Source organism: Gadus morhua, chromosome 11 (genome assembly GCF_902167405.1).
Source record: "Gadus morhua chromosome 11, gadMor3.0, whole genome shotgun sequence".
NCBI lineage: Eukaryota > Metazoa > Chordata > Actinopteri > Gadiformes > Gadidae > Gadus > Gadus morhua.
The window spans coordinates 8,399,826-8,415,825 of record NC_044058.1 but is presented as its reverse complement, the minus strand read 5'-3'; the positions used below and the strand labels follow the sequence as shown (position 1 = coordinate 8,415,825).

General features: G+C 45.1%; 2 protein-coding genes across 6 annotated transcripts in view; both read right to left on the bottom strand.

The window, feature by feature from the left end:
* Positions 1-3,414, bottom strand: part of arhgef1 (Rho guanine nucleotide exchange factor (GEF) 1) — a 38,063-nt gene extending 34,649 nt beyond the window's left edge. For 3 of the 4 annotated variants that reach the window (XM_030370344.1, XM_030370348.1, XM_030370347.1), the window contains exon 1: positions 3,124-3,414. The gene's annotated coding sequence lies outside the window, so the exon portion shown is untranslated. The remainder of the gene's footprint in view (positions 1-3,123) is intronic. The other variant, XM_030370349.1, reaches the window with a different exon arrangement.
* A 1,528-nt stretch (positions 3,415-4,942) lies between these two features.
* The window catches only part of erfl1 (Ets2 repressor factor like 1), a 51,478-nt gene continuing 40,420 nt past the window's right edge, over positions 4,943-16,000 (bottom strand). For both annotated transcript variants that reach the window (XM_030369452.1, XM_030369451.1), the window contains exons 3-7: positions 14,412-14,497; positions 13,578-13,812; positions 11,500-11,680; positions 9,669-9,798; positions 4,943-7,567 (exon numbers count right to left, since the gene is read on the bottom strand). In XM_030369452.1, coding sequence (XP_030225312.1) covers positions 6,774-7,567; positions 9,669-9,798; positions 11,500-11,680; positions 13,578-13,812; positions 14,412-14,484 — 1,413 coding nt within the window. In that variant the 5' untranslated portion in view covers positions 14,485-14,497 and the 3' untranslated portion in view covers positions 4,943-6,773. The remainder of the gene's footprint in view (positions 7,568-9,668; positions 9,799-11,499; positions 11,681-13,577; positions 13,813-14,411; positions 14,498-16,000) is intronic.

Sequence of the window (16,000 nt, the reverse complement as noted above, 5' to 3'; positions counted from 1 at the left end):
TTTTTCCATGTCCTACCTGTTGGGTAGTGTGAGGTTTGGGCTGCTACAAAGGCACACTGTTTTACTGGCATTTCGTGCCAAATAAAAATACAACAACAGCACAGTAACATAGGCTGCATTTACACAGAATAGTCGAGGAGGGGAGACTCCCAGGCAAACGGTTTCAAAGTTGGAAGCCCGGCTTCCGCAGTCTGCCTGCAGGCAGCCTTGAGGGTTAGGCATGGGACGCCCCGTACCCCCTCCATGCCTCAATAAATAGCATTAATTACTATTGGTAATTAAGCTACCTCTGGTTCCTGAGGGTTCACTCTCTCAGCCGTACACAATCCACACACGGTTTTCTGCGGGGTCTCATTTTCTGACCTATCATGTAAATAAAGCGGTCTGAGAGGGCAGGGATGGATAACGTCTGCCCCTATAGCACATTCTCACACACGCACGCACGCACACATCATTAAGACATTGATCAAATCGCACCTTCAGGTAATAGGTAATGTCGTAATAGGATAAAATGTGTATTGGAGTTGGCAGGCAATCTGCCACGGTAACCGCCAACTCTGGTTCCTCTGCGTTCATGTTTCGACAGGTTAGGGTAACCATGCAAGAGTTAACCAACGCTGGCCCATCCTGGAAATCTAAACATACAAAATCAAATCTACACTCAGGGTGTGGCATGCTTTGACACAAAGAGGGAGAGAGACATAGAGGGGGGGGAGCGTGATTTGGTCGAGCTAGCTATGAGTGCTAGCTATTATTGCGATGGAATAGAATAGAATTTCTTACATCCTTACTCCTTTGAGCTTGGATGTGTATCAGTGCACGCAGTGACCCCACCTTACAACAAGCTACCTCACAATCACATATACGCACTACCAGTTTTGTTGCTTTGACCCTAGTGTAGCTTTGATGGTAGTTATTAGGATTGATGTGAAGCCCCACACACACACACACACACACACACACACACACACACACACACACACACACACACACACACACACACACACACCTGAGATCATGCATGGGAAATGAGTGCCCCTCACTTGACTGAAGCTATGAGCTCTGTAATCAATGGGGCCAGCAGGAGTAAAGCTTGGAGCTGGCCGAGCCTCACTGTCCGTCTGTCTCTTATTATGTGCTCCCTGAGACTCAGACCTGCTGCAGCCAGAGAGGAATACCTGCCTTCTCTTTGAAGTGCAACGCTAACTACAGTAAAAGAGCTTCCCATGCAAGCCCTCAGGACAAGCTCTCTGTGCGTGTGGGTGTGTGTGTGTGTGTGGGTGTGTGTGTGTGTGTAGAAGGTGTCAGGTCTGGGTAGCTGTTTGCTACCACCTTTGTTAAAAGGTTGATATTGCAAGAGCAGGTGCACCTGTGTGCAAAAACAGTTAGCGTCTAATGATGAAGATGTGTGTTAAATGCACGCCCACGACAACAAAGAGAGAGGGTTTGGGGGAGGGAGGAGTGGGGGGTCTAAAGGTGAGGATCAGGGGACTGAGATTAAAAAGTCAACATTCTTTAAAAAAGGAAGAGATGGCCGCTGTTGGGCTGCAGGCAAGTATGCACATGCAAAAGGTTTAGACCGAAGGAGAGGGACAGAGAGATCACAAGGAGAGAGAGGTATAGACAGAGTGGAGGGAAAGGAGTGAGATGATATGTGCTGTCCTGTGTTTCACCAGTCTAACAGAGCAGCGCAGGAAGTGGCTGGGCTTGATTCTGGTCTTTCGGCTGCAGGGGCTGACTGTCTACCAGGCTGGATAGCTGGCTGGCTGGTCACATAAAACATAGTGCTAGTTTGAAACTTTGCCAGGTCTAGTACAACTGTAAGAATCCCATGATAGTTAATGATCTATGTTCATTAACTATTTTATATATAATTCAATATCATATAATTCTATGCATTACCTGACAGGAGAAAGAAACAGATAGATTTGCAATGGCAACAATGACAGGATATTATAACTATGATGTCATATTGGAAATCTGCGCCGTATTTTAAAAGCATATTAATACTGCAAACAGACATAACCAACATCACCAGTTTCAAAAAGGTTAAATTAGCCCAGAGCCTTTAAGTTGCAGACTAATTCTAGAGTGTTAATCATTCTGCAAAAACCACATATGTATATTTGGTAATCAATTATATGTATTCCGGATGATTGAGTTTCCTCTGCAGTGCTCCCACATTTCTGCTGTTTAATGAGTGGCGGGCGTTAGACGAGGGGGAGGGGATAGAGTAGAGGAAGGGCAAATGAGAAGAAATCTAAATAATACCGAATTATCATAGTGGTCGTTTGTGAAATAGAAATTCAATAGGTTATTGACAGTAACAATAGTTGTATACGCAGTATGAATTGAGAGCTTGTTCTAAATATAAATCGAAGGTTGAATTATTGTCGTTTTGTAGCCATACTAACGTTAAGTAGGCCTACATGTGAAGGCTATTATAACATTGTTGCTGTCTGAAGTCGGGACTACGAACAAGTCAACGAATATAAACAACAATGCAGTTGCTGATATCGGATCGATCGGATCAATGGTTCTCAAGAAAATACATACATACATACATGCATACATGCATACATAGGCCTACATACATACAAACGTATACAAACATCACATAGACTACTCTTATTATAGTTAGGTCTGTAAGCCCCAAGAAAAACTGAACCAAAAAGCAACCGGATAAAACCCCAGAAAAGTGCAAACCTCTATGAAACAATGCAATAGATCTATATCAGCATCACCAATGCAAGTAGGCTAATTAATCAACGGTAGATGGGGAGAAACACAAAACATAATAACCACAAGTCGCTAGAGATGGAAGACGTACAAAAACGTGTGGCCTTCAAAATACAATAGAAGGCTGGCATGATCATCTACGGAAGCATGAGGTTGTGTAGTGAACGGCTGGGTTGTGCGTGTCCTGCTACAACATTGTGACATTGTAGCCATACACAACATTCCTAAACCCCCGCTGTACGCTCTGCTCCGCCGAGCGAATAAAGCCTTTTCTCTACAGCGACCAAATCTTCTCTGCCGTATTTTCTATAAAAGGTAGCCGGAAAACCAGAACGCAGTTACAACACATGGTTATAGACATGTAAATGCAGCCACTTGACTCACCTTTACTTACAGCGAAAACGCAAGACTACTGTCTAGTAGGGTTTCCTGTTCAGAAGTTGCCGTATGTCAGTGGAAAAAAACATTGTACGCGGAAGTAAAACTCTGAATTCAAAACCTTTGCCTGAATAACGTTTGATATTACGCGTATGGTAAATGTCCAGTTATTGCTTCGTATCAACGACTGACTCGGGGAGCGGTGCTTACAACTTATAAAACTATATTGCAACTTTTTGCCCTTTTTTCCTGTCTGTCAAAAGAAAAAAAATCCAATATGGTTTGTTTCCGCACTGTGTTACACAATAATCCGTCCCCCCATAACTCCTTCACGTTTGCAGCGGTCTTTTTCGTTCTCTATGGTGTTAACAGTGTGCAAGAAATGACATTATGCCGGCCACTTTATGACCGAGATATTTAATGTTTCAGCGCAATTTTGTTTTATGAATGTTGATTTGCTCCTATTGAATTATGCCAACAATTTATAGCATGCATACTTGAGCCTAGTCCATCTCTGAACAAAAAGTTAATGTCTATAAATATTTATATTTTTGGTATTCAGATAATTAAATTGCTTCACAATCTCTGTCCCAGTTATTAGCACAACAAATATGCATTGGGCTTACCAGGGGAACATGTCAGTCGCAACACATAGGCCTATAACATCTTTGATCAATGTCTATATTTCAAAGGGTCACATTTTCATCTCAAATAGTCCACTTATGACTAAAATAACTACGTGTTGTTGTATTGTCCAGTGCTATAAGGCCTATTCTTGGGTTAAATAATTTCACGACTCCACATTAAACCTGCACCTGGTTATTGATGATCTGTTTATAAACCAAGGGCATTGCGGCCAGTTCAAACAAAACTTAATTTGAGCTCATCTTGATGCTTCACATGAACTTCCTTCCAAGCGTGCTGGGAGAAATACTTCAGTGTTCATGTTATGCGTTACTGCGCCACCCCGTGGTAATCACGAGTACAACTATACATTTTGTAATATTGAATTGTATTCATTGATCGAACATACACCATGGCTTTGAAATGTGGTAAGAAGTAGTCGTACCACATGTTCAATAATCTATTATTTGTATTTTTAATAAATGTGTTGAATTATTTAGATCAATTCGATATATTAGATTTTTCAGTAAATGTTATAGGCCTACTCTCTATTTGTTGTCCTTTTGTATTGAACGATTTGTGTTCGGAACAATATAATAATGTATAATAGGAACAATCAATAGTGATTTTTTCAGTTTCTTTTTTTCCAAATGTATGAAATTATTAAGATAGGTCAATGAGATGTTAGTAGATTGTCTATGTAATTTTTGAGAAAACATGATAACACCTCAAGGCTGTGATTACATCTGAAAAATATACAATATTTTCACATTGGTTCCAAGAGACACTACAATCTAGGGTACCATCAAAACATGAATAAAGGGGGGAATAACGCTGATGCTGTGGTCTGTCCCTATTGGGAGGCAACTGTAACAATTAAAACAAAACATCAAACACACAATTGTGTGTCTTTATAGTGACATTTATAAACATATATAATTATGTTACGATAGTCCTTGTACCACTGGTACGTCTGGTAACATCAAGGAATTAAAAACAGCTTTCTGAATACTATGCTTCCCTGCAGGTTTGTGTGGCTGCTGGTGTAGAATAAGTAGTTCTACATTTAATCAGAAGAAAATTGACTATGATGGTCAATATTTGTGTACCGAGAGACATTTGATTGCACGAACACCTATAAAGAGCTTCCCAAAAATCCTCAGAATTCATTTGAATTTAAAGAACTCCATGTCCACACGGGTCACGACTCTCTGCGAAAATGTTTATTGCTTTTTGAAAGATATGAATCTTTTCTTCCTATTTTGCTCGCTTCAATTTTCCTCATTACAGTGAAACAAACAAAAGTGACAGGTAAAAACCACTGCAAGGTCATTTTGGATGTGTACACACACACACACACACACACACACACACACACACACACAAAGGAAACAGTATTTACAGCTGCTAGTGTACTCCATACAGCCATGACCCAGGGCTTGTCCTGCTGCAACTTAACAAACATAGAGCTTTACATTAACTTTACAATAAAGCTTTAACAACTAATAGTATAGCGCTACTGCTTAACAAACTGTAGGCCTAGGTTATAACGCTGTACAATATTTGGAAGTATTGCACTCTGTGTAAGAAGAAACAGGGCACCTGAAAGGACATTTGTTTGTTGCTCGTTTCGTTCTGATTAGATCTGATAAAGATTTTCTTTTTAATTATCCTTTTGTTTCCCATTTTTAATGTCTTTATGCAAATACCCTTTTCTCCACTGCTGGAATGGACAGAACTCATTGATTAGAGAATAATCAACATGGGTTTTCAGGGCAGGTGTTGGAAGGAAAAAGAAATACATAGACCAATATTTATCACATTTGACTAATTACAGTACAGTTACACTGGGTGAATTATAACTATAAAAAATAAGTCCACCGGCATATTTTAAACCCAAAGGGTTTTGTACAGAGGGCATCTAGAAAAATGACCAAAGGGCACAGTTAATTGGGGTTGAGAAATTCCAAGACAATTCCCATTGCAAACTCAGTCCTTAACATAGCAAAACATTTCCAGAACACAGATTTTCTGCCATTAATAAATTCATCTTTGACATACCTAGGCAACTTTTTTTAAATATTGAATTAAATCACAACAATACAGTAACATCTTAGAATAGTGAATATTACAGTGAATATATATACACCATAGTAAAATATATACACAAATATTCATACAAATTTTAGATTAGCCAAGCTCCCACTGCTCTTTTTCTTTCCTTTTATAAAATACGTAGGAAATACTTCCACGCACAACAAAATAAAAACTCACTACTACATGTATACACTGAAATAAATATGGGTTTGAACCATTTGAATAATTCACACAAAAAAACGGATAAAAGTAACAAGTCAGTGCAAAAACGGACTGGGTCTAAAATCTCACGCACAAGATCAGGAATTCAACTGACGAGACAGTCGGATCTCTACCACTAGGTGGCAATGTTTGACTGTGTCTTTAAAATAAAACATTCTAAATATCAAGGATCACAGGGCAAAATCTATGAAATTGGGTCGATTTGGAGCACTATTTGTTATTCAGTTCCTTTTGTATAAGTAGGTTGTTAATGTTTGTTAAAGCAGGTATTTTACCACCTCGCTACCTTTCCCCACTAATGCACCGCTGCACAGGGAATTGAAAAAGGCTGCTGGCAAAGCTTTAAACAAGTCAGCAAACCATAGAACAATGTACAGAAAGCGAAGTTGGACACAATTGTCGTTAGCAGCCTGATACCATACACACACAGAATTCCCCGCTGTTAATGGCAGTGGACAAGTCAATACGATATTGTCCTGTTTGCAAATGAAAAAAGCTTTATAGAAAAAAGAACCATTCAGAAAAAGAAACTAAACTTTCTTTAGTGGAAAAGGTTCAGAATTGGAGACGCAGTGGTTTGATTAGTGGGGCAATTCAAAATAAACAATAAATTAATAAATTAAAAGCACAACTCTATGTAGAAGCAATGAAAGGAGAGATAAAGAGAAGTATAGAGACTGACGAGGAGCATGGAGGTGGCCGGTGATGCTTTATTAGCTGTGGATCATTTTCAGCGTCTCCGTCTCCCTGTGCCGCTCATGCAAAGCCAAGGAGGGGGAGAGGGAGGGGGGGAGGGAGGGCCGAGGAGGAGTGAGGGGCACCAAGCTCTTCAGGGGGTGGGGAGACATGGGAGGCGGGAGGGAGGAGGACAGGGGTGGCAGCATGCCCCCTTTCTTTCCCTCCAAAATGATCTGCGAGCGGCTCCTGGCCGCCTTGCTGAACTCGTGGTCGTTCTCGTTGTCCGAGCTGCAGTCGCTCAGGTCCGTGATCTCCAGGTCAGAGTCCGACTCCGGGTCCTGCTTCACCCCTCCCCTCCGCTCTGAGGGGCTCTGGGGGCGCGTCCCCGGGGGTCCGGCCGCCAGGCCCAGCCCGATGCCCAGCCCCCCCACACCGGGAGGGGAGCCCTCCCGAGCTCCGAGCCCCGCCCCGCTGAGCAGGTCGGTCCGGCCCATGGACATGCTGACCGGGTACGGAGGAAGCCCCAGCCTGGCTGCCGGGCCCCCCACCGTGCCATTGGTGGCCCCCGCTGGCCCCGTGCCGGCCCTGTCGCCCGCATCGCCACCCGGGTGCAGTAGGGAGGAGAAGGGGTGCGGCAGCCCGGAGAGACTGCTCTGCAGCGGGTTGGGGTAGAAGTGGGAGGGGTAGAGGGAGCCGGGGGGCAGTTTGGGGCAGTTGTTGAGAGAGAAGGCCCCTGGGAGGTAGGGGTTGAAGCCCCATGGATAGTCGAAGGGGGGGCTTCGGGGGTAGGGCCCCAGTAGAGAGGGGGGCTTGGAGTAGCACGGAGCACCTGGGAAGGAAGATCCACAGACGTTAGTGCTCAGAGAGGGCCAAAGGTTTCCTGACATACAGCATCCAAGAATGTTGACTAATTATGCTCCGTGGTATTAGCAAGTCTAATCAGAAGCCACAGGGGCTAATTCTGGCACATTTGCTTGAATAGAAAAAAAGACCTGATAGAACATTTATGCATGCCAGTACTATGCTGAACACCCACTTCAAGGTGGTGCAGTAGAAAAACACAAAAACAGATCTGCATTTCTGTGCCAAACATTGGAGATAAAGAGCCAAATCTATTAGATTGTTCTTTCACATTCACAAATAAATTGTATTTCAAGGACCTTGACTAATCTTGTGTAGATAGAACACAGTAAAAGGTATTTACAAAAATAAAGATAGAATAAAATATAATTACTTATTCACTTGGTATCATGTACAAGAAACAGTATGTTGTCTTAGAAATGTACTGGTGCAGCACAATGGATCATTATAAGTGCATGTCGTAGCATTGGACAACAGAAAAAAATTGAATAAGGTAATGCTGAGAAGATGCTTAAATTTCGATTTTATTGAACGAACAAAATAATTCCTTTCGAACCAACTACACTTACACTACAACTACACTTTATAGACACTTACAACTGACAACCGACTCAAACATTCTGTCTCGCTCTCTCTTTCCCTCTATCTACCTTTATCTCGATCTCTTTCCCGAGCTTCTCTGTTAGTTTTACTATTTCTCCCTCTCTCTGGCTCCCTCCTCTCTCCCTTCTCCTCCCTCCCTTCCTCACTCTGTTATTTACTATGCAGGGCTAATTTGACAGTGCTGAAATCTGTGTGTGCTGGGCCAGGAGTAGCTGCCAGACACATGAATATTGAATCAGTCAGGCAGGCCTCACTTGCTTATGAAAACACAGTAATGGGCGCCCACAGGCCACAAACTGAAGCCTGCACCCTCAATTAGGGCCTTCCTGCCTGGGAAGGGATTAGGACAGGGGGGACACATGGGAGGGAGAGGAGGTTGAGAAGGGAAGAAGGGGGTAAAAGGACCTGAGGACAAACAGAATGAGGGGGGCTGCTTGTGTGATGAGGAGTACATGTGTGTCTCTGTGAAGAGGGGCTGTATGTGTTTCAGCGTGCGTGTGTGTCCATGTGTCTATGTGTGTGCATGTGTATGTGTGTGTGGAATGCATACACACGCACACACACACACACACACACACACACACACACACACACACACACACACACACACACACACACACACACACACACACACACACACACACACACACACACACACACACACAAACACACACACAAACACACAGACAGCCATATGTTCATGCATGTACAGTACATACATATCTCTGAGCACACTATTCATCTATTTTCTATCTACTGCAACACATTGGCACTGAAACCCATAGCTGCGGTAGATTTGAAGGTAAAACCTACAACACATACTGACGGGCCAACACACAAATGCACACATCATTTATTACGCTTACACACACATACATACATAGGCCGTATAGAAGGGCCCATGCTAATGATCATACGAACATAGGTGTGTGAATGATGATTCCTCCACCTTGCTGGGGTCTGTCCCCCTGGCAGGAAGTGGTGCATAATGAAGGCTCTACCCCGGCCTCGCTCCTCACCTGAAGGACGCTGCCTCAGCCCGCGGCGTCGTCGGGACAACCAGCTCCCCTACTTCCTCTAAAAATCACCACCCCCCTCCTCCATCCAGCACATATGAATCAACTCAGGTTCGTCCTCCATTTGGAAGGCTTTCCTCACCCCAAATCTCTTCATTCAAAACTTTATTAATACCAGCCCTCCTGACACCCATTCAGCCGATGGTCACACTTCCTCACTTCTTCTCCTTTTAATTATTCTTAATCCTCATTCCAAACATTTTTTTTTTTACTTCAGATGCATGCTTAGCGGCGCCTTCAGATAGGCAGCCGTGTACCTCGGGTCTGGGACCCAGCAGCTCTCGTCTGGAAGTCCACCCCGACACTCTTACCACTACGCTACCCGATGGGCTGCATTGAAAATCCTTCGAAACCTCCACCGGCCACGGAGACGGTGTGCTTAAGACCCACCTGAGCTGAGGAAGGGGAAGGCGTCCAGCCTGAGCTTGTCCCCCTCTGGGCTGGGGGCCGTGGCCCCGCGGTCGAATAGGGACGCCACCCGCCCTGAGTCCGGCAGGCGGGGGAACAGAGACTGCAGCGCCTGAGAGAGAGAGAGAAAGAGAGAGGGAGAGGGAGAGAAGGGAAGTAGTTAGTCATCAAAAGATAACGACTAAATCTGCAACAGCACAACCTCTTCCCATAGAATGGAGCACTGGTCTGGATGAAGTCCTCAGATAGTGGTGGTGGGGGTGGTTCCCTGCTGAGAGATGCTCACGGTAACCAGTGTATCTGGCAAGGGCAGGATAAAAGCCAGTACCAGGGGAGCCTGACCAAGGGATGGGATTTTGGAGAGCAGGATGGGAAGGAGGATGGAAGCTCAGAACCTCAAAGGCAGGACGACCGATGGAGGCCCACCGTTAAACATGCAGGTATGCCAGAGACACGAGGACATTCTGAGGGCAATCTGAGGACTCTAAGGGGATGGAGTCAGTCAGAAGGTTGGTGTGTGTGTGTGTGTGCGTGTGTGTGTGTGTGTGTGTGTTTGTGTTTGTGTGTGTGTGTTTTTGTGTGTGTGTGTGTGTGTGTGTGCAGAACAGAGAGCAAGCAATTGCCTCTTCCGGCTTCACAGTCCTGAAGTGTCCTCTACTGAGGGCTTATCGTGTGTTTATTAACTCGTCTTATTAAAAAGAGTCCTTTCAAAATAAAAGCAGGGAAAATAAATGGAAGTGTTAAATCTCAGGCGGCTAAGAGGGCAGAGGGGATCGATAGCGTGTGTCACAGCCATCGGCGCTGTAGGTTTGAAAGGCAGCACTGTACTTCCAAGCCTGATGATCTGCCGTGCTTAACAAACGCCATTAATGACCTGTCATTGATGTCATTGATCTGATCTGATGGGGCCCCAGTTGCTTTCCATTTCTTTCATTTGCCAATCGAAAGCAGGCGGCTACGCCATCGGAGACGACGGGGGATGAGAGGGAGAGACGAGGGGGATAAGGCCTTATTTTGTTTTAAGGACGAGTTGAAACCGCTCCTCTGCCATTTCTCCTGCGCCCGGTGTCCGCCCACGTACCATCCCCCGCAGGGACGAGCAGAGACAAACGTTGGGCGAAGGCTTCTCTGACTGCAGTTCAGAGGTTGATGGGGCACTCTCTAAATATATACATGAAGGATGCATAAAGTATGTGTCTTTGTAAACCAAGTGGACGCGTACAGTTACTGTGGGATATTGGCGGGAAAAAACGAAAAAGACATTGGCTTTTTTTTAACCACACTGTCAGTGTTTTTCAATAATAATTTCCATCTCCCAGGGAAAATTACCAGTAAATTATCCTCTGTAACAGCACTCATCAGCAGGCTGTGTTAGAGACGGTGAATAAAAGATGGAGAATGCAATCCATCCTCTTCCGCATGAGGGGCTCAGCAGGTGCTGCTCTACTCCGCCTGGCAGATCACTACAATGAAATGGATTTCACTTACGCCAACCAAATCACCGTTAATAAACAATTTGGTTGGGAGTCCGTGGACATCAGGTATTTTTATATTGTCGGCTTAGAAGCCCTAGCTTTGATACTGTGCTTTTGAGTGGGTTTTATGTAATATACTATAAGGACGACACAACTAGACAGTGGTCAAAGAGCTGGCATGTCTTAACCTCTTCGCCTCCGGAGATCTGCCTCCAAGCCATCCGTCCTTTGGTTTACCAGCCTGCACCCCTCTATCTCTTCCACCAAGATCCCATCCAACCCTCCCTCCCTCCATCATCCATCCCTCCCTCCTTCCATGTCTCCCCTCTCCTCCGTACCTCCGGGCTGCAGTCGGGTGCTGTGGAGCTCCCGTTAGTGAAGTGGTTCTGGGCCAGCAGGAAGGGGGAGTTTGCCATGTCCAGCAGTGGGTAGTTGACCAGCACCACTTTGCTGAAGTTAAACTTGTAGGTGAAGCGCTTGCCCTTCGTCTTGTGAAGGATGCGCTTGTTGTAGTAGTACCTGTTAGCCGAAGTCAAAGAGATGAAGAGGAGGAGCGGGAGAGGGAGGGGAGGGCGAGAGAATCAAGGAGTGGAGGAGGAAAAAGGGAAGACAGTGATGTAACAAAAGGAATTGTTGTTTTAAAGGGTTTCGGGCTCTATCATTATGCAGGCCCCCAACTGTTCCTTTTTCACCCTCCTCATTCCACCAATCAATGTCTGGACTCCATTCAATACAGTGTAGTTCAATACGAGGAACAAGACCTCTTGTATCACCCTGCGAGGAAGCCTTAAGTAGGGACACTCAGGATTTAGACTCCACCACTAGGTTGTTCCTCCGCGTCCAACAGTGGTGCAGCCTTCATTCACGCAAGTGCGGAAGGGTGAACGAGACGCGTCGCCATGGTAACCACACTCAGGTGTCTCCCGCTGGGCCTGTCAAGCCGTCAACGTGCCAGTTTCCGGCGCCACCCACCGAGGGTGTCACCGTGTACAGGCTGCCAGGATGCCAGCGTTCTCCGTGGCAAGGGGTGGGACAGGGGAGCCATCTGGCCCAGATGGGGGGCTCGGTGTTCAGGTAATCAGGTGAGGGGTGGCGGTGGCTGGGTGCAGTGGTGGTTAGAGTGGGGATAGGGATGCTCCAAATTGAAAAACCCTGGGAATTCACTGCTGTGAGATGGAAGTTTCAATGCAGCACTGGAGAGCTTTTGTGTGTGTGCGTGTTCAGTGACTTTGTGTGTGTCTGTGTGATTTTATGTATGCGCATGTTTCGTGTGTGTGTGTGTGTGTGTGTGTGTGTGTGTGTGTGTGTGTGTGTGTGTGTGTGTGTGTGTGTGTGTGTGTGTGTGTGTGTGTGTGTGTGTGTTTAGCGTCTTTGTGTGTGTCTGTGTATTTTTGTGTATGCCTTTACTTAGTGTTTTGCAGGTGTGTGTATTTGTGTGTGTGTGTGTGTGTGTGTGTGTGTGTGTGTGTGTGTGTGTGTGTGTACTCATATGTTTAGTGTTATTAGTGTTCAGTGTGTGTGGCCCCCTGGGGGCCGGCCACCCCCACTACAGCGTACCACCTCAGCATTTAACTGCAGGTAATCAGCATTTGATTCATCTCAGTTTTATTGGTGCGTATCAGGGCTCCGCCGCGCCGCCGTGTGCGTGTTTCTGCTTTGCGTGGCAATTGTGCCGTGGCCCTTAATTGAGCAATTAAGTGAGGCTAATCAAGAAGGCTAATTACGGCCCCAGCCAATTCATAACAATTAGACCGCTACGACAGCCTCCATTAACGAGAGGCCAAGGGAACGCGGGGGGGGGGAGGGATTTGCATAAGAACCGTGGGTGGTGTGTGTAAGTGGGGACGTGGTAATGTAAAGCGCTAAGGGCAAGAAGTGCTTATTTAAGTATAGATTATAGTAATAGCGTAGCCTTAAACAGGCAAGCTTCGGAGCAAGTTATTTTTCCCCAGCCCAAACTTATAGAGACCAGGGAGCGAGCATAGAGTCGTGCATTCTGAGAAAGTCCAAGCAATTTCACATGGAGGGCTTAATTCTGAAGCGTTATTGAATTTTGTATTTGGCGGCTCAATGGTTGGCTTTCATTGACGGCGTCCGCAGATAAGGAGAAATTGAAGGTATTGACAAGCACCTGGGAGAGCCTTATCACACTCTCTCCATTTTCACCAGCGTGGGGATGGACAGGCGTGCACCGCTTCAAGTGTGTGTGACCAGTATGGATTGAATCTACCTGTAAACATTGTGTTATCCTCTGTAAATACGGCCCCAGTAAACCTCTTGATATGGCTCATATGAACAGAGTAGATGCTGTTATCGACTGACATTTAGAGTGACTGTGGTGTCACACTACACGCACACACACATACACACACACAAACACACAAACATAGTTTAAGGCTAAATAATGAACCCGTACCTCAGAGCCCTGCTCAGCTTGTCGTAGTTCATGTGAGGTTTGCATTTCCGGATCCCCCAGAGGCGGGCCACCTCGTCTGGGTCCTTGATGACGAACTCCCCGTAGTCGCCCTGCCAGGCGATGACCCCATGGTACTCCTCCTTCTGCAGCAGCTCTAGGATGAAGTGCCACAGCTGGATCTGCCGGGACCCGGGGCTCGACTCGGGCTTGTAGGCCCAGTCTGGGAAGGCGATGCCTAGGCACAGAGAGCAGGAAAATGGCAGGATGAGTTCGGGGCCTGCCGGGTCCGGCCGTGGGGCGGATGGGGGATGGATGTCTGGGTGAGTGATGAGGGCTAGGGGTGTGGGATGATGTGTTTAATATCACGCCGCTTGCCGTAAGCAATGTTAGTCTGTGCTAATGCCCTTTAGCTTCAACACATTGGTCATGAGAATGATGACAGCGCTCAGGGAGACAGACAATTGATGCAGTTTGAGGGCATAAGGCCCGGCCTGTGCATACACACACACACACACACACACACACACACACACACACACACACACACACACACACACACACACACACACACACACACACACACACACACACACACACACTCAGACACATTTATATCTAATAGAATTAGGAAGCTCTTTCACTCATCCTTAAGTAATTCTAGCACTCGCTAACTTAATAGAAACAGCTCGAAGAAATAGAATCTCAGAGCGAGCTACTTAATCTGTCAAACACGTTGCATGAAAGGCCAAAGATGTTCTTCTTCAATAGAGTGACCTGAGCTCCATCATGTGTTCAAACAGAAGTGGTATTTAGAAGTGGTAAGGGTTTTCATACTTTTTGTCAAACCTGGCGTCCACAGGGTTGGCACAGGCGGAAGCAGCAGATCGCTCACGCAGTTACAGTCCATTCCTCCTCAACACCTGGAACACAGGAACCATGCACAAACATTAAAAACACACACACACTACTGGAGTACTGGGTGTCAAAGAATCAGCTTCCATAGAATTGGGTTTCATAGTAGTTGGTTTGATATAATTGGGATCCATAGAATTAGGTACCATAGAATCTGGAAAATTCTGAACTTTCAGATAGTTTAAGTCAGGCAAAGTAGAAGAGTGCAGAGTATTGAAGGTAATTAAAAAAAATAAAAAGAGTTGATTTGCCACGGGTTGAAGGTTGGGTTCAAATGTTATGTTAGATCAATATGAGTTATGGCAAACATCACTTGAAGTTGTGTATGATGCAACACGGTGGACACTCCTAGTGAAAAATGTGAAATATAGAGTTATAAAATGGATTGATGTTTGCTATTACAAAATGGGTGATATTCAACTTTTTTCTCAGTAGGTTGAAAAAAAAAAAGTCATAATCTCTAAATGTAACAAAAGTTTTAATCTATGGGACCGTATTGCATAAAACTAAAACAATTCTTATGATAAAAACCATGAAATGGTCTATTTAAACCATTTTCTTAATGATAACAAATGTCTGACTCGCTAATATTATACAATATTAATCAATGTAGCCTCAAAGAGCTCCACATTTCTCCAAATAACTCTTTTCTCAAAAATATATCGACATATCGTATCAACAGCAAACGGCCCAAATCTGTTTTTGCACTATTATTTTAATCTAAAGGGTACATTCACACCAACAAAGTCCAACCAGCCCAACCAAGCCCTTTGATTGAAAGCACCATACCTCCCTGACAACATCACAACACACTTCCTCAACCCAGCCCAGCGTTGATATTGACTCTTCCTCTCCTGGCTCCACTTGGGGGAACCCATGCACAATATCCAGGTTGCCTCACTCGGGGACCTATATCATAACACCGCCTCGTATACGCAGAACATATGCGTGAAAAATATCTCGCCGACGGCAGCGGGGAGAGGAGATTTCTCGTGTTTCCATGACAAGCAACGGGAGCACAAGGTGAAATCCTGGTTTGGATATTACAGTTTCATCAGTGTTGTTTTACAAAGCTGCCATGGTAGGCATGCCCCACTCGCTGCTGTTTCCCAGTTATCTTAATGCTGGCCTCTCCATCGCTCCCATCACTCTGCCTCTATTTAATTATGCTCTGTGAATTTTGGATTTTCCCTGCAGCATTGAAATGAAACGTGAATTATTGAGGTGTGTTTGTATAAATTATTATTGCTAACTCCAGGCATTTCTCTATCCTTCTTTTTTCTTCTCTCTCTCTATTTCTACCCTCCCTCAACCTCTCTCACATTCGGTGTGAGGGTGTGTGTGTGTGTGTGTGTGTGTGTGTGTGTGTGTGTGTGTGTGTGTGTGTGTGTGTGTGTGTGTGTGTGTGTGTATGTGCATGTCTCAGTAACTCACACTCTCTCGCTCTCTTGCTCTCTCTCTCTCATTCGATCTTGCCCTCTCTCCCACTCTCTGTATAGTCTTTGGACTGT